This window comes from Syngnathoides biaculeatus, chromosome 3 (assembly GCF_019802595.1).
Source record: "Syngnathoides biaculeatus isolate LvHL_M chromosome 3, ASM1980259v1, whole genome shotgun sequence".
Taxonomy (NCBI): domain Eukaryota; kingdom Metazoa; phylum Chordata; class Actinopteri; order Syngnathiformes; family Syngnathidae; genus Syngnathoides; species Syngnathoides biaculeatus.
The window spans coordinates 9,245,992-9,268,695 of record NC_084642.1 but is presented as its reverse complement, the minus strand read 5'-3'; the positions used below and the strand labels follow the sequence as shown (position 1 = coordinate 9,268,695).

General features: G+C 40.9%; 1 protein-coding gene across 1 annotated transcript in view; it reads right to left on the bottom strand.

Annotated features, from left to right (window-relative positions):
- The window catches only part of furina (furin (paired basic amino acid cleaving enzyme) a), a 63,845-nt gene extending 46,340 nt beyond the window's left edge, over positions 1 to 17,505 (bottom strand). Inside the window, exons 1-2 of the mRNA XM_061814153.1 lie at positions 17,227 to 17,505; positions 9,921 to 10,247 (exon numbers count right to left, since the gene is read on the bottom strand). Coding sequence (XP_061670137.1) covers positions 9,921 to 10,214 — 294 coding nt within the window. The 5' untranslated portion in view covers positions 10,215 to 10,247; positions 17,227 to 17,505. The remainder of the gene's footprint in view (positions 1 to 9,920; positions 10,248 to 17,226) is intronic.
- Positions 17,506 to 22,704: the final 5,199 nt, after the last annotated feature.

Sequence of the window (22,704 nt, the reverse complement as noted above, 5' to 3'; positions counted from 1 at the left end):
AAGTTGCCAGAGACATTACTGGAAACATTCAAAAAAAACAAAATAGGCACCCATTCTTCCGGGAAGAGAGAACAGCCTTGTGCAATGTTTGACATGAATAGAAGCAAAAATATTCATTCAAGGTGTAACAAAGTGGAGCTTGATTGAAGAAAAAAAAAAAAAAAAAAAAAAGGAACATGTATGAATGCCTGATTTTTATTAAAAAAAAAAAAACAACACATTCCATTTCAACTTTTCATAGATGCATGTGCTGTTTGCGTTTGTAAGCTGTCAGTTATCACAGAAGCTTTCGGGAACATGGCGCCCCACGAAAACCAAATGACACTTTTTACCACATCGTGATATGGTGCAAAAATTTAAATGATTAGATGCGACGTGGACCTATTTTTCCCCACAAACCGCAAAACATCTGAGTTAAAGTGACTACCACACCTGACATGAAATTGAAATCTCTCTTTACACTGTACAACAACTTCAACAGTGTTACAATTGTGGATTCCTGTTACATAGGGGCCGAAAACCATTTCCAGCCGTCATAAAATGCTCCACCCAAATGCTGCATTCCTCCTTAAAGGCTGCTTCACACCGGATTTTCAACATTCACTTTATTGTTTTCATTAAGTAAAAAGCTTATCAGATGCAGGCCCTGTTCAAATTGCACCTTAAACGACTGCCCCGCCTCCCCAACGAGAGGACTGTTGATGTGCTTGCGTGCAAGAGAGAGCGCCCGGGTTATTACAAGCTTCCATATCAGGTGCTACAAGCAAAGAAGCAGCATTTTATGAATTTAAGTTCATGTTAACCGCATTCCTTTTCTACTTGGGTCAGTGAGGAAGAAAGTCAGCAAAGGCCAAACTCTTCCACAGCGATTAAAAAAAAAAAACTCATTAGCATTAAGAGGTTCCCTAACAACAGTCTTATCTCACAGCCACTTGAGCACTTGCGTCAGTTCGCCTCAGCCCAGTGAATTTGCTTCCTTCCTCAAAGTGATGAGTTTGTTACCTCCACCCTGATTTATGCTTTTACTCAGGGTTCACATTCAGGACCTTCTGAAGGTTGACTAGAAACACCCGGGAGGAAAAATACCAAGGAAATTAACATTCCATTTCAGTAGACAAATGTCATTCATGATGATTTTTTTTTCCCCCATTGTTTTTGTTTGAAATCATTGACTTTAACGATCTCATCGGCAAATGCTATCAGATACTGAGAGGTCATGGGAAATATCAGAATACGTACTGCATTTTTAAGAAGAATATTGACAGCCTTTGCCTTATTTCCCCAGCAATAGAAAAAAAATATTTTGTAAAGTTGTTATGTATTATTACGATCCACATAACCATTATTTTGGAGCTTAAAGGAAAAAGCTAACCTATTTTACATTCCCAGAGAAATTCCGCAAATACCTCGAGCTACGCTGCGCTTGTGCGTACATGCACATTCTTGAGAGCTAGGAGAGGTGCCGGTCCATGTATTTCCGTGTCCCCCTCAGCACATCTGGCTCTTATTATGGCGGCGTGACCTGTGCGTGGGTCTGTTCTATCCCAGCACCCCCATCACCGCGTGTTGGGAGAGCTGAGTAATGACTGAGTGCCTTTGCCGTTCCCAGGACCCCGGGCAATATGGGTGTTTACTTCCTTGCTCTTCCTAGGAGACAGTCTGCTGCAGATGAGCTTGTGTTTTGTTTTTTTGTTCATCTGTCGTTCAGTTGTTTTTTACCAAAATGAATGTTTATGGCTGGTATGAGCATAAATTAGTGAAGGACATTTGACAAATATGTGATTTTTTTTTCCCCCATTCAGATACAATCGTTGTCCTGTGAGTCTGTCAACATCAGTACACAAATCACCAGAAAGACTGCCCGTGCAAATTAATTCTATACATCCACTGTCAGGGTCTAAAGTTACAATCAAGGTATGGGAGAACCTCTCTCTGAATGATCGTTTTCATGTCAACGTTGTACTGAGTAGAAAAATGCTGAATCAACTACCGTAATTTCCGGCCTACAAGTCGCGACTTTTTTTCCCACACGCTTTCAACCCTGCAGCTTATGCGGTGATGCAGCTAATTTCAGCATTTTTTCGAACGGTCGCAAGGGGGCACTGAGTGGAAAAGGTAAGCGTGAGACCAGTGGAATATATGTGCCAAGGAAATGACTTTTAGAGGTATGTTTTTTTTTTTTTTTAACCAGCCCTGTTAGCGCTGCGCTACTGTAGGCGCTGTGCTTGCGTGCTGCTGCTGTGTTACTGCCATGTCTCAGTGATTTTTACCGGTATGTTTTTTTTTTTAACCGGCCCTGTTAGCGTTGTGCTAGCGTTAGCGCTGTACTAGCGTGTTGCTGCTGTGTTATTGCCGCTTCTCAGTGATTTTTACCAGTATTTTTTTTTTAACCGGCCCTGTTAGTTCCACACTAGCGTTAGCTCCGCACCAGTGTGTTTCTGCCGCGTCTCATTGATTTAAGTATGTTTTTTTTAACCGGTTCTGTTAGTGCTGTGCTACCGTGTTGCTACTGCAGCTGTTTTTTTTTTTTTACCGGTATGTTTTTGTTTTTATTTTTTTTAAACCAGCTCTGTTCGAGCTACCGTGTTGTTGCTATGTTAAGCTAAGCTAAGCTAAGGTATTAAAACTTTGAAAACTCCGTGTACCTTCTTTTTTTATAAATATCTCCTGTTTCAATGTGGGCAGCATATGTACGTACCAAATGGTATTTCCTTTCCAAATGTACTGGGTGAGGTTTATAATCCGGTGCGCTCCGTAGGCCGGAAATTACAGTAGTTGAAAAAGAATTGAGAGCAACTGTTTGGAGCCAAGTGGTGTATTCCCTTTACCATTTCTTTGAGACATCAATTTATAAATCAATTAATCAATAAAATAGCCTCAGTCCTCAACATCTGAATCAACTATAATGTGCATCATTAACATAGATAAGCATTTTCTTCTGGGTTGTTTGTGATTAAAATTATACTGCTGGCAGGGAGCTGTGGAGAAATATTGGTTTGAGTAAAGGTGAAAAAGAATAAATCCTTCAAAGAAGCGCTGCCAACTATCAAAAAGATTTCAGGTATTCAAGCATTGATCTATTGTACTTTCAGATCAGTGAATTCTTGGAAATATAAAGATGAAGAAACGCAGTGCAGTCACCGGTAGCGGTAATTTAAGGCCACTTCTGTATGAAAAATTAGTGGAATGAAGAAAGATTCCATTGGCACATGCTAAGAGCTTAAATACCCTATGATTAGAAGAAACTGCAGTAAAATGGATACAATTTAAAGTAATCTTTTAGATGTCCTCTTTGGATCTGTTCATCTGGGTTGATTTTGTTTTTGTATGGTTTACAAAGAATGATGCTAATGAAAAATAAATTCACCCTTTATTCCAAATTATAGTGTCTTTTCTGTTTGAGAAAATCCCTTCTGGCTCAAGTAACTAAAATGCCATTACAATGAAATAAGGAACATGGCAATACGTTATCATTGAAGTTCACGTTGGGTTGTACTGCATATTTGGGTCGCAATGACCCGCATTTACTTTTACAAGGCTTGCTCTTAACTCATTTGACCGGCGTTGACTTTATAATTCGTCAACTGGAATCCAACCGTTTACTGCCAGCAATTTATATATATCAGCTAGGTAGGCATGGAGGAAGGTTTTATTGCAACTGTAATAGTTTCCAGTTATACATACGCTTTTGTATGAATAAATACAATCAATTTGCATTCTCACGTCTATACTTTAGCTTAATAAAATGAATCAGCCGTACAATCCATTCGCTTGTTTTATGGCCACTACGGTTTAGGTACATTAATTCAGGTGTATTAGCGCCATGTTCTCGTCACGGACGTCTCTGCAGGAGAAGACCGGATCAGTCAATCTCTGCAGTTCATTAACTTTCAAAGAGCAGCTGCACCGAAATGCATGCTTGCTTCCTGAGAGGCCAAAGTGCAAAATAAAAGCCAGCTCTCTCACAGTGACCCTTGGTCCAAAGACAGTGTAGACATAGCTGCTGATCAATGATGCTGTGGTCTAAGGGGAGCTCTAAAAGAGTAAAAGGACTGGACCCAACACTTTGGATATGAAGTCAGTTTGCAGCCGCACCTCCAACAACACACAAACTGCATTGCTTATGCATAACTGCGCTGTCCCTTTGGTTCAAGTGGGCTGGAGAAGGTTTAATACAGAGTGGTGCATCAAAGATTAATGACACTGCACGAGTAAATACACTTACAAAACACTTTATGCTCTAGTAAATATTTAAAGGTGGAAATCTATAGCTGGTGACAAGTGATGCGGTTGACTTGTGGAAGTCTGCAAGTTAACAAAAAATGGGACAACACGTGTGCATGAATTCAGCTGCAACCAAGCTGCTCATTAAATCCAACTAGAAGGATACTTTGCACCGCTTCATGCAGCATTTGCGTCAAAACTAAAGTTACACTTACTTTAAAACACATTTTTAAATTATGATTATTACTATACTACTATTATTATAGACTTGTGAAAGATTTTTATTCTTCTTCAGTCAATCGAAGAACTTTTTTAATGCTAATTCCTTATTCTAGAAGATCTTTAGGGCATACTGAACAAGTCAAATTCATACAGATGTAATCTCAAAATGTATTTTCTCAAGGTGGTCTTTCTTTTCAATTAAATGAACTGCATTCGGTACCAATGCAGTAGAAGAAAGGAAACACCTGTGTGTATGGTGCAGAGTGCCTCCTTGCAGGACTCATCTCTGCTCCAGTCGTGTTTGATGTCTTTGCAGTGATTTTTGTTTTTCCCCTCAAACACCACATATTTCCCTCAGGTCGTAGCTTTAGCTCTCCAGAGTCCAATTAGGCGTTTCTTCCTGTCAGTCCCTTTGGAAACATGCTGTTTGTAGCCAGTATAGATATATGTATTATATCACAGTACAACTAAATTGGGGGACCGCTTTTTTTTTTTTTTTTTTTTTTAAGTCACTCTGCAGTCCATCCTCACATAATTACAACCCGGACAAAATTGGGCTTTCAACAACTACAATTTAATTTATCAAGATAATTAGTTTCATGGTCTGAAAGTAGATGCTTTGTCATAAGACAACTGTCCTGTTATTTATTTATCCGTTACCAAGAATGATCTTGTCTCTTTCATGATACATCTTGAAGCAGGTCTCTCTACTACAACCAAGTTCTTGAACCATGTGATATTGTGATAATTGAAAAATTGTTAACAATAGGTGTCAGTGCCAGAAGGAAACAAAATAAAAAAGTGGATCATGGTGAGCAAGGTTAAAACCAGTTAGTGACTACAAATGAGGTCTATTATTATTATAACTATTATATATTGCTGCTAAGCCAAGAAGCTCAAGCTCTTTCCTTAACAATACATCTTCAAAAATGAACAGAGTTCATGAATTTCAACACCACCAATGATCTATTTTGTGACTTTACACCAATCTGCAGTGTGTGCCAACCTGGTGAACAACTACAGGAACCGTTTGACCTCTGTAATTGCAAAGAAAGGCTACTGTACCAAACATTAACATTGGTTTTCTCAGGTGTTCAAATACTTATTTGCAGCTGTATCACACAAAAATCATACATTGTGATTTCTGGATTTTTCTTTTTAGATTATCTCTCTCACAGTGGACATGCACCTCCGATGAATATTTCAGACCCCTCCATGATTTCCTAGTAAAAGAACTTGCATTATAGCAAGGTGTTCAAATACTTTTTTTCCTTCACTAGAAACAACCAACCAGTTGCACTCACATTTACACCAAAGGGCAATTTAGACTCTCCAATTAATGCACGCATATCTTAATCGCGTAAAGCCCATTATTTTTGGTACTTTTATTCATGGTTCTGGACAGAGATGCCAATTCCTTGCTGAAAAGACATTAATGAACTGGAAAAACACACAAACTCAGCACCTAACTAGAAACAGATGACACCAAAAGCATAGTTGCTTTGTTAGAAATGACCAAACACAATTCTCTCCTACATGTAAAACACGTTTACCAAACTAGAACAGCCTGTGGCCATCAAGATTTAAATTTCTTTTTCTGTATTTTTTATTTTTGTCCTTCATCAGCAACAAAACACAGAGGCATGGCTGCTATGGTGTGAGTGTGGTATTGCTGCTTTTTTAAAAGGTAAATAGACAATTAAAAATAGGCATTAAGTAGAACAGAAACGAGTTCCCAAGCAACTTGGATCATTTTGTCATGAAGGGTTGTGAAGTTATTCTTAGCTTCATACAAGAGCATTCATGTGCCACAAGCTTGATGCAGATTCAACCAATAAGTAAAATCCTAACACTAATCATTTTAAAATATTCACATTATTTGTTTTTCAAGGTCATAATATTTGACATTTTCCTGGGGAAAAAAATGCTGTCAAATGTACTCTTAAACCATTAAATTGCCAAGGTATGAAGTCAAACCACATCTTAATGCTGCAATACAGCATTTTAAATAGTGACACTTCCTTGACCACAGAAGACTCGTGAGCTATGTAAAAGATTGAATAGTTGGTTGAAAAGAAGCGGGGGTGGGCGTGAGCGGGGGGGGGGGGGGGTCTCTGGCCAGTACAAGGAAGAACGAGTGGCCTCAAATATGCAAGAAATCTGGGGTCTTTAACAAGAAGTCAATCTCAACAGATTACAGGAAAAAAAAAAAATCACTTTTCTACTTTTCCGAAAAGCTAATGCTTTTCCCCGGTTTTACACGTTTCATCCCCGTGTCGACTTTGATCCTATTCTCATACATCAATAGATGTTTTTCTTCACTAATTAAGTATCTTCACTAATTAAACGTGTCATTCTCAGCACCTCTTGCTGGTGTCAAAGTATACTCTAATTGAAGGGTGTCAAACTCTTTTTTGTCTCGCGCCACATTGTGGTTATGGTTTCCCTCAGCGGGCCGCTATGACTAAAACTATAAAAATCTGTAATCAGATCATCATATTTGCACATCAAATTGATGAACTAGTTTTGGAATCAGAACTCAAGGCTAATGGGTTATTCAACTATTGTTGATGTTTAGTAGGACAAAAATGCTTGCAATAACTCATTGTTTTCATTTATTATTGGATATTTTGAAAATTCTGTTGATATTTTAACAAGAATCATGGAAGTTGACACACATGATTTGGCTTTGGAGGCCACATAAATTCATGTGGCAGCCTGGATCTGGCCCCGGGGCCTTGAGTTTGACACCTATGCTTTAAACCCCGCATTATGACCACTAAAAAAATGGAACTGCGACTCAACCAGATCTTCTTTTCATTTGAGAAGCAGAGCAAGTTTCATGATGGGGGCAAGAAAAAGGCTTTGAAATGTAAAGCAACCATTTGGAGAAGCAAGGTGGCAGTTAATCCCAACACAAACTGTGTGAGTCGGCCAACTTCTTAATTGAATGACTTTTTAAAGTTTCTTTTAATTATTCCCCTGTTCCAAAATGGACCTATCCTTTGAAAGTGCAATCAGTTATAAGGCTTTCTTTGAGTGGTCCTCTTGAGTCCGCCATGGAGGCAATATAAAGTCCCAAAGTTCTTGAAGAACATTAATATTGCTTTTTTGTGTGTCTAACTTTATACCGCCAACGGAGAAATGGCAAATGGGATGATAAAGACGTCACTGTCGGCATTTGACAGATAAGACGCACAGCCTAATCAATGCATTCAGGACATTATGACTTGTTAAACAACGGTTTTCTCTCTGGCATAAAAGTGTTTTACAAAGAGTATATAGCCTACATTGATTGATTAGACAAACCTTTTAGTCACGGAATGCCACTGCAATCTTCAAGAAGCGATACTCTGGTTTCACTGTCGGGCCCATCATAAAAGGCTTCTGTTGAGGGACGTCTGATAGGGGACCCTTTCCATATGGCATTTTTTAATGTTAATTCAATATGACTGTCAATTTGAAACGCGTTTGAGCCTGAAACAAAATCATTTGAAAATTTGAGGAGCTCACATAAATACTAATTACAGGCATGTATATTTGACTGAATTAAAAAAAGAATGAAAAATAGCCAGGGGTGCAGGGGGGAGCCTTGGTGGGTGGTTTGCTGGCCTTGGATTGCCATGCGATTGTACCAGCTATGGAAGAGTTCATTTTCCTTCCTTCCAGTGGTTTGACGTGTTTTTATTGTTTCACCTGACCTTCCGATGCCTTTGAAACCTCTTGATCCATAGTCAATAGTATCCGGACACCACGTGCTCAGTGCTTTACCAGGTCGATCAATTTTGCGATTGAAGTGGCTTAACAGAGTGGTAACTCCCTTCTTTCCAACTGTATCGACGATTTCTCGTTCCATCCAATCCCATCGGAGCTTATTTTTGACACATCTATCAATTTCTTTCACTCGAGAGGTGTCTTTCCTCTCGAGCACCGCTGTGTTCACTTGCAAACGGCGCCATAAACTGCCTTGTATACAACAAATTTTTTTCATTGGTCAGGAGGAAAACATTCGACCAATCAGACGCGTATCAAATTTTCCACCCCGCTTGCAAAAATCGGATCGGAAAATGAACGAGTGTGGACTCTGGCACGGATTACAGTTGGAACATTGCAAAATTTTATTTGGTCCAGAGAGGGGTTTTAAATTGCATAGATTAAAAAAAAATGTTTTTCTGCAGAGAGAAAAATCTGATACTTTCAGAAAATGATACTCTGGACTTAAAATTTTCGATTATAGTAAACCTCTTGCAAATTTGCAACCCCTGCCCGGAAAGGGTAAAAAGGGAGAATTCCGCCGATAAATGAAAAAAAAAAAAAAAAAAAAAAAAAAAATCACATGCCTTTAATTAAGAAAAGGTGTACTAATCACTTGAGTTGGTATTAAGTATTCACTTCACTTCCCCACTATATTATGATAAATAGGATATGTGGGGTTATCTGTATTTGTAGACAACCTGATCTGACCGATAAAAAAACAGTCTCCTACAATTTTTTTATCACCCTAAAAGACTCCAGACTTCCTTCCTAATTTCATCACATGCACATAACAGCAGTCACAGACGCATAAAAGGTTACGCCTGACCACACATAGCTCACAAACCACAGTCACCAAAAGCAAAGGTTTCCAATGTTTGTTCAATGCTGGAAAAAAAAGGCTCAGTCTCAGTCAAAGAGCAGTAATGTTCTAGACTGTAATCAAGATGCTGCACAACATTACTGCAAGCATAGGCGGTGACAGTAAAACACACTTATCAGTGGCAATAACCAAAAAACATGAATGTTGCATGTAGATTATTTCCTGGGTCATTAAGACTAGATCACGTCTTAACGTCATCTCTCACGGAACTCATACAAGTCCGATTCTAGGGTTGTCGAGTTGCCTCTTGAAAATATATCGTGATAAAAAACACGAGCTAATTCTTTTAGGAGACGTCATTCTGTATCTTTTTATATTGTGAAACCACAGGAGCCCCCCAAGACGAGATTTTGTTAGGGGTATATTGGAGGTCTGAGATCTATGGCGCTGCTGAACAGTACCATGTACACTTAAAGGTGATCATCACCATTTAATATAGAATCAAGTCCACATTTTCCAGATAGTGCAGACGTTACTGAAGAACAAATAGTCTCACTCTTCCCCACATGTTCAGATTTACAGTACGCTGCCTCGAAAGTCGAGTCGGGCTTTCTGAACAGGCAGACGCAGATGCACTATAAAACGACGTGTTAATCTGATTAAACTGAACCCAGAGGACGCACGCACGAATATATCATGATTTGCCAATTAGTGCGCATAGCTGATACTGAGCCAGCCAGGAACAGATGGAAACTAAATTCTCTTTAGTTCCACTTAATTACATAAGGTGCAAAACCATAATAATTCAGTAGAAGTCGAATCACCACATTGAACCATTTTGTGTTTTTACACTACTACTGTATCCAACACATGTAAACCATAAAAATGCAGAACTTACATGGCCGTAGTTGATGAAACCATGTTTAAGGGAAACTTGTTCCGCTTCCTCCTGACCACCAGGTATGTGCACAGCCCACGTATTGGTGTAGATCTTCTGACCAGTTACTGGTTCCAGCCCAAAAACCAGCAAGATCAACAGAAACCATATCGTCAGCTCTACCAGAGTGAGCCTACGGCTGCTCACAGAGGGAGCTGGCGGGCCGGCGGCCATGGCGTCTCCGGAACCAGGACAGTCTCTGAGTGTTGCGCCTTTCCGCCAGGCCAGGGCTTCCCCCGGTACTTGCGGATGCATGGAGGGACAAAGAACCGGAATGTCACAGCTTACCTGATGGAAAACACAAGAGAAATGGGAATAATAAATACAAATTTGCAGAACTGCAAGGTTTGAAGAGTACCACAGTTAAAAAAAAAAAAAAAAAAGTCATATCCGGAAAGTGTAGTTGGAAAAATTGAGGCCAAATTAATACCAGGGGCTTTATTTCACTTGCTGTTTCCCTCCTGTGGTTTCAGGTAGCTTTAGCGGATGAACTTTTCATTTTGAAACATCCGTCTATATTGCGACAAGGCAGAACAGTAACGTCTTTTACCAGCCTTCGTAAGAGGGAGCGAGATTTGAGAAATTTAATGAAAATAACACTCAAGACAAAATCCAATATTGTTTTGAGACACCCAGCAGATGCGCTTGAAAGAACACGCAAAAGCACATATCGCTAAAGAGGAATAAATTACCAGATACTCAAATAAAAACCAGTTTTAGTAACAATATGCAGGATGCTGCGGTCGACTCAAACACTCTGATGCCGCAGTGAATTGAAAAGCACCTTTTGCTTGCCAGCTGCATTTTTTGAAGTGCATCACGTGTCTGTATTTCAGACCAGGTTGATTCCCATGCTTTCAATAGAACTGCTGAAATTCTCTCCTTCCTGCTTGAAGTGGTCAAACGTGTTTACCTTGTTCCAGTCTTCTCATCTGCGGTAACATATCACAGTCTTCATACAATGGTTCTGTATCCGGGGACGGCCCGCCCAGCGAATTACATGGTGGCTTTTCTTTATGCCACCGCGACGCATTCAATGTGCATCTCGGGTCTTTGTCGTTGTCGAGACGTGTTAAAAAAAATACAAAAAAAACGGTTTGGACGACTTGCATATTTATTTATGGATATGTGGAAGTACACGAAGTTGCTAACTGGACATATCAGTATTTAGACTTCCTAACGTCAGGAGTTTTTTTGGAGTAAAGTTTTAGCCCTGTGTACACTCGAGGTTTTTACTGTGGGAAGTTCGTAAACATCAGACAGTCCGTAAGTACACCTTTGCTTTGAGACCACTGTTATTACAGGGCAAAAATTAAGTGGTTGCATGGTTCTTTCGACAACTGAGTGATATCTTGCTCAAATAATTCTACAGAACAGTACCTAAAAATCACTTTATTTTTATTGAAACTAGTGGGTTTTTTTTTCAATACTTTAAATATTTTACTCCATTTCAATGACAAAAACTGATGAAGATGAATTGGGAAAAATGATCTGATCAGGGGAATGTTTTTCAGTATTTTTTGTCCTCCTTTACAGAGTCTGAATCATTTATTATCGAACTGGGTAAAACGGGGAAGTTTAAAAATCATCTCGCATACGTTGGGCTGAGGGAATTGTACAAGTCATGTTAAATGAATATAAGGTTGTCCTTAGCCATTTTACTGACCTGCTACTTAAATTCAACCTGCATAAAGTGAAAGTGTTATCAAAAGATCAATGGAGACTTCAAGAGTTAATCATTTACTTTAAAACAGTGTAGTGCTGCTATGTCCATAGTGAAATGAATAAAATATTTTATCAGAAATCTATCTTTTTATTTCCTCAAAGAACTTGCATGATAAAACAAAGCCAAAAATGTAAGTCTTTTGCCAATTTTTGTGAATACTGCATATCTAAGTTAAATGTCTCAGTGAAACCAGAAGCCGGAGTAAGAGGAAATAACTACATTAAATTAAAAACACTTAAAAAAAAAAGACATTTGGAGCAAAACTTACTTGACTTTGTCCTCGATCCTTCGGTGCAACGAGTAAACAGATTTCCAAACCTGTTTTGAGGTTAGTACGCGCTGACTTCAAATACAGATGTCTGTGACCTCACCTACAAGATCAACCTCTGAGTTGCCTAACAGCGGGCTTAAAAAGCACACACACATACACGAAGTATTTTTTGCCATTAATCAGAGACATGAGGCAAACCCCACCGTCTCATTGTTGAGTGGTCTCGGTAAATGATACCACATGGACAACATGTCAGTTGAGGAAATGCAGCGAATCCTGATTAGTCTCATTAAACGAGAATAACATTAACCTTGTGAAAATTGGGACATTTCCAAGTTTCCTCATTGGGTAAACATTTACATTTAAAAGTACAAACACACAATTAAACTGTTTCCCTGACCTTTACTTAAAGAAGACAAACAATGTACCGGCACAAATCTATGCTGGCATTAATATCAAATTATTTTCGACTAAACAAAAAGCACCAAAGAGCTATTAAGTCCAGAGTTTTAATGAGAGTTCAGTAAATCAAGCCGCTTGTTTGTCATTTCTTAAAAGATCGTAAAACTTGTATGATAGAGCTTGCAAAAAATAAACAGCTCTGGAGACAGTATTACTAAATTGTGGATGGCATGGCACTGAGGGAAGAGGACACCCTGCAACCGGAGGGTCGCCAATTCGTACCCCCGCCCAAGTGCATGTGGTCATTTAACACATATTGCCTACGAATGAATGTGGTCGGATGTTTGGTGGTGATTGGATGGGTCGTATGCGCAGGATGACAGCCAGGCCTCCATCAGACTGCTCCAGGGCAGCTGTGGCTACACTAGTAGCTTACCACCACCAATACAGCTCGTGCACCTACGTCATAAAATCACATGATTTTTCTTTACCTTGCCATATTGCCGGTCAAGCTAAGGATTGCTCAATGCTAAGTCGGTTGGAGATGAGACGGAAATATGTCTTGTAGCACGACACCCAGAGTCTTGTCCGATACCGATAGTTGGGTGAAAATAAACGACGGTATGTGGAAAAATTAGATAAACTTGGCATAGAGGACCCACATTTAATGACGAAATCAATGTTTTCCCCGATAAGAAATTGGACTATTAATTCACTTCCGCTTGTCTCGGACAACTGGATCTACACATGGATCTGGTGAGTAAGTCGTCGAGATTTACACGGAAATACCAATATTTAAATAAATCACCCGTGGTTTTACACAAACTCGCATTCATTAACTATGATTGAAAAAAAAAAAAAAAAGAGAGAGACCATCGTCGTCTCCATGGAACGTACATGGAAGCGATTGCGGTCACACTTAACCTCCGTAAACCTCTGTGACAGATTTTTTTTTTTTTTTGAACACACATTCTTCTCAAATCAGCCAACTTGGCATTATAAATACTTTTTGGTAATTTGAGATTGAGAAGAAAAATTCCTACCTGAAATGAAGCAATCGCTACACAGGCGTGTGTGTATTTTGTTCGGCACCATCCATCATGTTTAATTGCTGAAATCCATCGATATTTTCTGGTATTTTCAGCTGGTATTCCATAGATTGACCTCTTTGAATATCTGTCTCGTCTGTTGCAACAACCAACAGCGAAACAGGTCTTGGGTATTGCAAATATTCTTCTGCGATTCTCCCAACACAACAGCTCTGTTTGACCGGCAATATGGCGTGAAAATGGTGACGTCACGTGCACGAGCTTAATACTGAGTGATCCGCTTTGTCCATATTTGGAGAAGATGTCTGCCTCTCCTCTGATTGGTTGCCTCCGTGTGGAAGAGCCACGTGTGAGACGAAACGGGCTTTTTAGGTTAACAGCGCCGGCTTGTGAGTGGAGAGGTAGACGCAAAAATTTCACTAGTGACGTAGATCGGCTCAAGAAACTCGAACGACCTGATTTCAGCCCTCTCGGCATAAAAAGATCTAGTACTCAGGAATGGATGGATCGTTTTAATTCATATTTCCCATTTAGAAAAAAGTTGGTTGAGTTTGCCCAACCAGTCTACATGCATTTTGGACTTGGAGAAGGTGTTTGATGGGGTTCCCTAAGGATTAGGACCCCTTGATATGGGATGTTCTGGCCCTGGAGTATCTGTGTCAGCGTTTGATCCGCATTGCCGCCAGTACGTTGAATACATTTCCAGTGAGGATTGGGACGCCAGCAAGGCTGCCCTTTTTCATCAGTTCTGTTCATTAACCTCAGACAGAATTTGTAGGCACAGCCGAATTGTTGAGAGGCTTCGTTAATTGAATGTTTTCAGTTATTTGATTTATCATTGCAGCTCAAAAAAAAACATATTGCAACTCTTGCTATCCAACACACTTTAAGGTGTGTTTGAGATTAAAAATGAAAACACCAACGAAATGGAAAAGCTCAAACTCTACAATCAATTATGCAAAATCTCAGATTAATTTATTTCCAAAATTTTGTCTGACCTGAAATTGAATAACTCACAAGCCATCCACATTCTTTCCTTCAAAGTGATGCTTCATGTTAAACAATCTTGTTTAAACCAGATTTAGTAAATAGGGAAAATTTAGGTGTACTATAAGCATAAAAAAATAAATCATGAGACAAGTTTGGCTTCTCACACCCCCAAATCATTGAAAAATATCACAATTTGCAGCAGTAATTTCTGTTGCGGCTTAATATGGTTATGATGGAGGGTTCTGTTTTACAAAACGTCAGCCAGCCAGCAATGCATTTTTTCTACTGGTTATCCTCACCAGGGTCGCAGGTAAGCTGAAGCCTATCCCAGCTAACATTGGGCATAAAGTGGGGGACACCCAAAACTGGTCAGCAGCCAGATCTTGTCACATTGACGCAATCATCACAAATACTAGCGACTACATGAATCCAGAACTTTAGTAATCAACAATTTTCATGATAGTGAAGGTGCGATAAAAAAAAAAAAAAAAATTGTTAGCCTAATAACACAATTGCCAAAGTTATTTTGGGGGGGCAACAAATTTAGCGAACAAAGAAAATTGAGTTGGCTCGATTCAACCTTTGCAGATTACAATAAAGCTTTGTTTTACAAATACTTGAACATAGCTAGCATGCCAAACACAAGAAAATAACGCATGCAGTAGTATTCATCCCTCCAGTTTCTTGGCCGCTTATCCTCACAAGGATCGTAGGGAGCGCTAGAGCCTATCCCAGCTGTCAACGGGCAGGAGGCAGAGTACACCCTGCATATAGGGCATATAGAGACAAACAGCCGCTCTCACAATCAGACCTAGGGGCAATTTACGGTGTCCAATTAATGTTGCTTGATTTTGGGATGTGGGAGGAAACTGGAGTGCCCGGAGAACACTCACACAGGCACGGGGGGAACATGCAAACTCCACACAGGCGAGGTCCGGGATTGCACCCGGGACCTGAGAACTGTGAGGCCAACGCTTTCCATCTGATCCACCGTGCTGCTGCATGCAGGAGTATTTATTGGTTAAAATTTGCTGCTCTTTTCTGTTGTCAAGATGTGCGCTCAGTCACTTAACAAAAATCCTTGATGCGCATCATGTTGTGCCGTGAGTTAACTTTTAATTCTTATCCCCTGTGACTAGTGTGCAAATGCAGCGTTGGATTAAGGGCTGGTCAATCCTGCAGAGTGGGGAACATATATGAGCAAGTGCCTCAATTCAAATTTATATAAGTAGTGTTTCTCGTTTATTTTTTTTTTTACATTTGTTATACAGATCTTACACTATTACTAAACAGTCATGTCACATGTACACAACAAAGAGTTGTACTTGAATAACATTTGACCTGAAATAAGTTAGATCATTTATAAATAAATTTGTTGAAAAGCAAAATAAGGAGATCGTTTGGAAAGAAAGAAGTTGTTTTCTTCATGCACGAAACACGGAGCAAAAATGTGGCTGCGGCCTGAAAACTGAGGGTTACCTGTACTGCCCGCGCCTAGTTGTTGGTGGATAGTCAGAAATTAAACATGGAGCTGACGTTGGGAAGAATCCTCACAATATTAGTTTTCGGGAGAGAAAAAAAAAAAACGTCAAGTTTTTGAGCGATTCACGATGCATTATCAAAGAGAAAAGCCATTTTTCTACATTTTAGATTTGCAAAAAAAAAAGATAAATTTGCTGATCGGATTTGGACACGTTGTGTATAAACAACATCAGATTTAATTATATTTACAAGGAAAGAGACAGGTAAACACATCTCCCAGAAGGTTCTGAGGATCCAGGTTCAAATCTGGACTCACCCTTGTGAGGTTTGTATGTTCTCCCTGTGCCTGCTCTGGTTTCCTCCCACCCCCCCCCCCCCCCCCCCCCACACACACACACACAGACTCCCAAAAAAAAAACAAAAAACAAAAAAAAAAACAAAAACATGCATGGTAGGTTAATTGAAAACTCTAAATTGTCCCGTAGGTGTAAATGTGAGTGCGACTGGTTGTTTCAATGTGCCCCCAACTGGCCGGCGACCAGTTCAGGGTGTACCACGCTTCTCGCCCGAAATTATCTGCGATAAACCCGAGCACGACCACGACCCGAGTGAGGATAAACCTGAAGAACACTGGATTTCTAGATACAAGCTTAAATAGTGCAACAGCGATAGTTTGTCATTTACGGATATTAAAGACACATAATTATGCTATAAAAGCACAAATACTGACGTTTCTTGTTGCGTTAGCGGTTTCAACTACTAAGCAGTATGTTTGGGATGAAAGATCTCCGGCTTTTAAAGTTCAAAAATACCTCGAGTGATACGCTTCCGAGCGATCCGCCGACAGGCGCGTGTTTTCGGTCTCAGCTCACACGTCAAGCCCGTGACACCACCACGTAGTCATCGTCATCTGGCAGCTTCGTCCGTCTGCCTGACGAATTTCACCAGAAAGTGGACCGCAAAACTTGCCTTCGCCGGACGTTGACGCCGCACTCTTGACTTAATGATGCCCCCACCCCACCCCTTTTTTTTTTTGTTTGTTTTGTTCTTTTTATTTAAATTGTTCGATTCCCTCACTAAAGGGTGTCACATTGTACAAATGGAGGAAAGCCGCGGGTCGTCACCCAATCAAACCCGACGCGGTCGACGTCACCTCGGCGTGTGTGAGAGCCCGAGTCCGGAACCACTGACAGCCAGCTGGCTCCGCAAGCCCACGGTATCACTCCCGGGCTCGCTGACCCCTCCTCGGTACCGGGCTATCCACAAGCCGAACATTCACCAAAACAAGTCCGAATGTCGTGTGTCAGAGCTAACGGCAAACTTACGAATACGAAGGGCTCAACTTACCAGCTTCGGTTTGCATGCTGCTCGAGCCGGCGTGGTTGTTGTCTCCCACCGAGCGGTGCTAGGAACGACGACGGCGCGGAAAAACCACAGAACATTTGATAAGACACAATTGCTGGTTATAAATAGTCATGGTAGCCCTCTGCGGTGAGGCGCCGGAGAGATCTACACAAGCCCCAGGAAATACGTCACGGGCCGTGGACGGACAAGGGACGTTCCGGAGGCACGCACCCCAGTAGAGCGCTGCGATAGCACCACCTCTCGGTCACGAGTGGCGTAACCAGCCCCGATCTTTTATTCTGAGGTCACGGTGCCTTTTAAATATAAAGTTTTCATATGTCGTGAGGAAAATGACGCTTTTTATTGCTTTTGGGACAACTGCTTTCACTACCAATGGGTATATATCAGTAGATCTTGAACGTTTTACACCAAGTACAACCCAAACAAAATACTTAACCCACCAAATACCACATCAGGTCCAACATTAAATACGCTTTTTAGTCCTAAATGGTACACTTCATATCATTGTGAACCCATCCATTCTCTATACAGAGTATCTTGTTTCTTAAATCTCTTAATTTGGAAAAGTTACATTTTGGCACTAAAAAAAAGATCATCTGTGCAAATATAAGTCCAACTAGATAATGAAGAAAGAGAGCACTTTTATAAAACTTTCCTTGGGAGAATCACGAAGCAAGAGTCAAATGCATCATCCATCCATCCATCTATCCATTTTCTTTGCCGCTTATCCTCACAAGGGTCGCGAGGAGTGCTGGAGCCTATCCCAGCTGTCAACGGGCAGTAGGCGAGGTACAACCTGAACTGGTTGCCAGCCAATCGCAGGGCACATCGAGACAAACAGCCGCAATCACAATCACACCTAAGGGAAATTTAAAGTGTCCAATTATTGTTGCATGTTTTTGGGATGTGGGAGGAAGTAATAGTGCCCGGAGAAAACCTACGCAGGCACGGGGAGATCATGCAAACTCCACACAGGCGGGTCTGGGACTGAACCCGGGACCTCAGAACTGTGAGGCCAATGCTTTAGCCACCGTGCCTCAAATGCATCAGTCACCTCAAATCATTTACAATCAGAGCATGCATGACGTCCGTCACGTGGCGTGAATGCTGAAGTTTGACTATAAACAAACAACTGCAATTTTCTCACAACCGTTTGTTCATCCGATTGCGAGGAACGTTTCAAATCTCATGTCAAATTTAGACCTGAGTTCTTTTTCTCACTTCACTTCACCTTATCGCTAGCTCTCGTACCTTTTCCATATGCCTCCCTGGCTGGCTCTGTATTGTGGGCAAAGGTCCTCAAGGTTGTAGTAATGGAGGTACACAAACAATATTCTCAGCTCAAAAAAAAAAATGGTGTAATAGTGCACAGGTTTTGGCATCAGGAATCAATGGTGGCATCTGTACTCAATAACAACAAGCACCGATATTTTACGCTAAAAAATAATACTGCTCAAATGGTGTAAATACCTCAAAATTATGCTTAGGACACAAACTTGGATATAGATACCACTCAAACACAATTTTTTCGATATCAAACAACTTTGAAACCATGTCTCAAATAAGCACACAGGGGGGAAAAAACAAACAAACGAAAAAAAACGTGTTAATTGAAAAAAACTTTGAACTCATAAGTTGAATTGTTAGTTGAACACAGACCAGTGGTGGGAAGTCAAAAAGTACATTGCTCCTCAGGTAGATTTGTGAAGTACCCATTGCTCCTCAGGTAGATTTGTGAAGTACCTGTATTTGCTTTCTGATGACATTTTATGTTTAGTCCCTCCATTTGAAAAAAACTCTATAGTCTTCTACCTTTACCACTCTTTTTTTTAACATGCAGTACATGTCTGTATTTTTACTTATCTACAGAGTGTCGATACTTTTGACATTTACGCTGTCAGCAATATTATAAAATACTTTTTTTTGGAAAGCATAGCCAGTTTAAGGTGCATTTATTGATCACACAATTCACTGCACTAGTAAAACGACTGTCTTACTAGTAACAGTTATTTTTTTCACTACTAGTGGCACTAACCTACTTTTGGCCTACCTGTACACAATTAACAAAGGTGGTAAAAGTACTTATACTCTGTACTAATTCAGGAAATGCATTAAAGTAAAAGCAAAAAAGAATCGACTGAAATGTACTTACATACAATATCTACCCATCCGTTTTCTTAGCCGCTTATCCTCACAAGAGTTGCCGGGAGTGCCTATCTCAGCTGTCAACGGGCAAGAAGTGGGGTACACCCTGAACCTGTTGCCAGCCAATTCCATGGTACATAGAGACAAACAGCCACACTCACAATAACACCTTGGAGCAATTTAGAGTGTCCAATTAATGTTGCATGTTTTTGGGATGTGGGAGGAAACCAGAGTGCCGGGAGAAAACCCACGCAGGCATGGGCAGAACATGCGAACTCCACACAGGCGAGGTCCGGGATTGAACCCGGTACCTCAGAGCCGTGATGCCAAAGCTTTCCAGCTGACCCACCGTGCCGTCCTAAAACGTATCCACAGACAAAATAACGTGCTGCTTTCATTAACTTGCACAGTGCTCGTACTAAGAACAAGATGCCACTGGACACAGCTTTGCTGCAAGCTAAATTCTGACAGGAAATTCAGGACCAAACAGATGAAAAGTCCTGCAGGAGCGCCTTTTAATTGCCTTATATCAGCGAAACTGTCTTATGATAACCAGAAATATATATATATATATTTATATACAAATTAACTGGGGGGCCCATCTGTCTTTGCAGATTAGACGGAGAATTTTTTGAACATCAGAAGCTGGTGATTTGTAATCTGCAGAGTACAAAAAGAATGCAGTCTTTGTTGGAGCAGACAAATTCAAACTGTTTCCTTATAGAAGGCCACGGACGGGTACATAATGTCTCGCGTTGCCAGATGTGTTGCATCATCGCCAGCATTCACCCTGGGTTATGTTCCTCCAGATCTTTGCCTCGCAACAATGTCAAACGCGGATTGCGGAGTTTGGTTCGTTTCGGTTCAAAACAGCAGGAACGGCCACTAGGCCCCTTCCTGTTCAGTTGCCGAGCAACCAGTGCACACGGCCAAGGTTGCGCCGTGCCACTATGGTTCTCGCACCCTACCCCCACAGTGGGCGCCGCGCAAAGTATGTACAGTGCAGCGGGTCAAATGTACTTTTAAATGATTCTTACAAAGTGCCGTTGTTAGCCAAACGAAGCTACGGTGCAGGACTTAAAAAAGGATCACGTGCGTAATCATATGTGTGCTCAGAGAGGAAGTAACAGTCGTGACTCACAAATACAAATTCGACAAAATGTATCAGGCGGTATGCTTCAAACAGAAAAAGTGAACCGAAAAGTATTTATACAGTAGCGATTGACTACAGAAGTCTCAAGGCACTTTATAAATGGAGCAGGTCGAGAATCACCCTCCTTACACGTTGAGAGCAACTGAGCGCCACATGAGTAACCACAAAGCGAAGCTTGAAGCCTTTGTGCTAACAGAGACGGCTATTTCAAACTGGTCATAAAATTCTCAATTATTTATGCCCAAAAATGTAACCTTGGTTTAATCACACACTGCACATTTTTCCACACATTTCGGAGAATTTGTTTTGGTTTGATGAAACCAAGTTTGACAACACTGCTCACCACCGGTGCAGCTTGGTGGTGGCGTGATTATCCCTTTGGTGGTTGTTTTTTTTTTTCTTGGAACTGGGGCAGCGGCACAGTGGGTCAGCTAGAAAGTGTTGGCCTCACAGTTCTGAGGACCCAGATTCGATCCCGGCCCCGCCTATGTGGAGTTTGCATGTTCTCCCCGTGCCTGCGTGGGTTTTCTCCGGGCACTCCGGTTTCCTCCCACATCCCAAAAACATGCAACATTAATTGGAGGCCTTCAGCTGGGATAAGCTCCAGCACTCCCCGCGACCCTCGTGAGGATAAGCGGCAAGGCAAATGGATGGATGGATCCATGGGAGCACAAAACTCTCTGGCTTCTGCTGTGATGGAAAAATGTTAGCGAAAACCAACTAGAAAATCTGAAATTTATTTAGGGTTAACCAGACGCACCTTAAATTGTGCCCCATATGTGCTAGATCCTATTAAAAAGGAATTTGAATGTTATTTGTTCGTTTTCAACACAGCCAGTAATAAGAGGGGCTATCTTGGTCCCCTTTTTATGTCAAAAAATGGTATTTGAAGAAGAGTGTGTAGACGTTTTATACCATTAATAACTGCTGTCTAGTAGTCTCACTGGAAACGGTGTTAAAGCGGAGAGTAACTGGTAAAGCTTGAGATTTATATTTCGTCCTCAAAACACATAAGGTCATATTTATTTAAAGGGCCACTGTCATGCCTATAAACATTCTAAAATAGATATTGTCAAGAAAAATACATATAACATTATTCACTACAATGTCTATACGAAAAAATAAATATGAGCGGAGAGCGCGTCATCCATGCGCAAAGTTGCGGAAGTCTCACTCGACATCCAAGTGGTAGCCATATTGCCTGCAACGTCACACTGGGACATCCGCCATTGAAAACATGTAGTGGCACCTGCTATGGGAGAGGAACAACAGAGATTTTCGGATTTTTCTGACACGGAAGCTTTTTTTCGAAGAAGAGAACATCTCACAATCAAGTGAAGTGACCGGGGCAATATTACCCTATCGTTTCGAGCCATATTTAGATGATATGTGGCTCACTTCTAACGAACAACAGACTCCCCGACAGTATGAAGCGTACTCAGAAGCGAGCGACGACAACGCCGTAAAGTGGCCCGGCTCGGCGCCGCGATGAGCCACCCCGGCCGAAGCAGTGATCGACGGACGCGGTGCGCCGACATACACATCGACACATTTAGCACCCTTGAGTTACGTATGTGGATCTTTTCTTACGTTCTGAGAGGATTACATCCCCCCACCAACTATTCATTTTTTTAGTAGCTCTATACACACCTACCTGTTATTTGGAACCCACAAAGCTCTCGTCCTTTGCACACGTGCAATCCATTTTTCACGACGAACCGGGTCTTTTGGAAAAGTATGAAGAGAAAATTCATCCTCTCGAGTGTTCGAGCAATATCCAGCAATACAACGAGCCGGCATTTTGGCTAACACGAAGGAACAAAGAGGTCAGGTGAAACTGGTATAAACACACGAGCCTGCCTGAGTGGGGTTCTGCTGATAACGTCACTTCATGCTTCTTCTCCAAAAGAAATCCCTCTAGAGGCAGTTACAAAAAGCCAAACACGTCATAATCATGTTTTGGGGTGAAAAAACAGCTGGGTCCAATCTGGCTGCCATTTTTTAAATTTTATTAAGAACATACCTAAAATGATGCTTTTCCTGTCAATGGCCCTTTAACAACCACATTTACAACATTTTTCAGAATAGTAAATGGTCAAGAAAAGACTAACTTTGAATCATTTACATTCTTTGAAACAACTAAATCATGCGCATAGCTAACT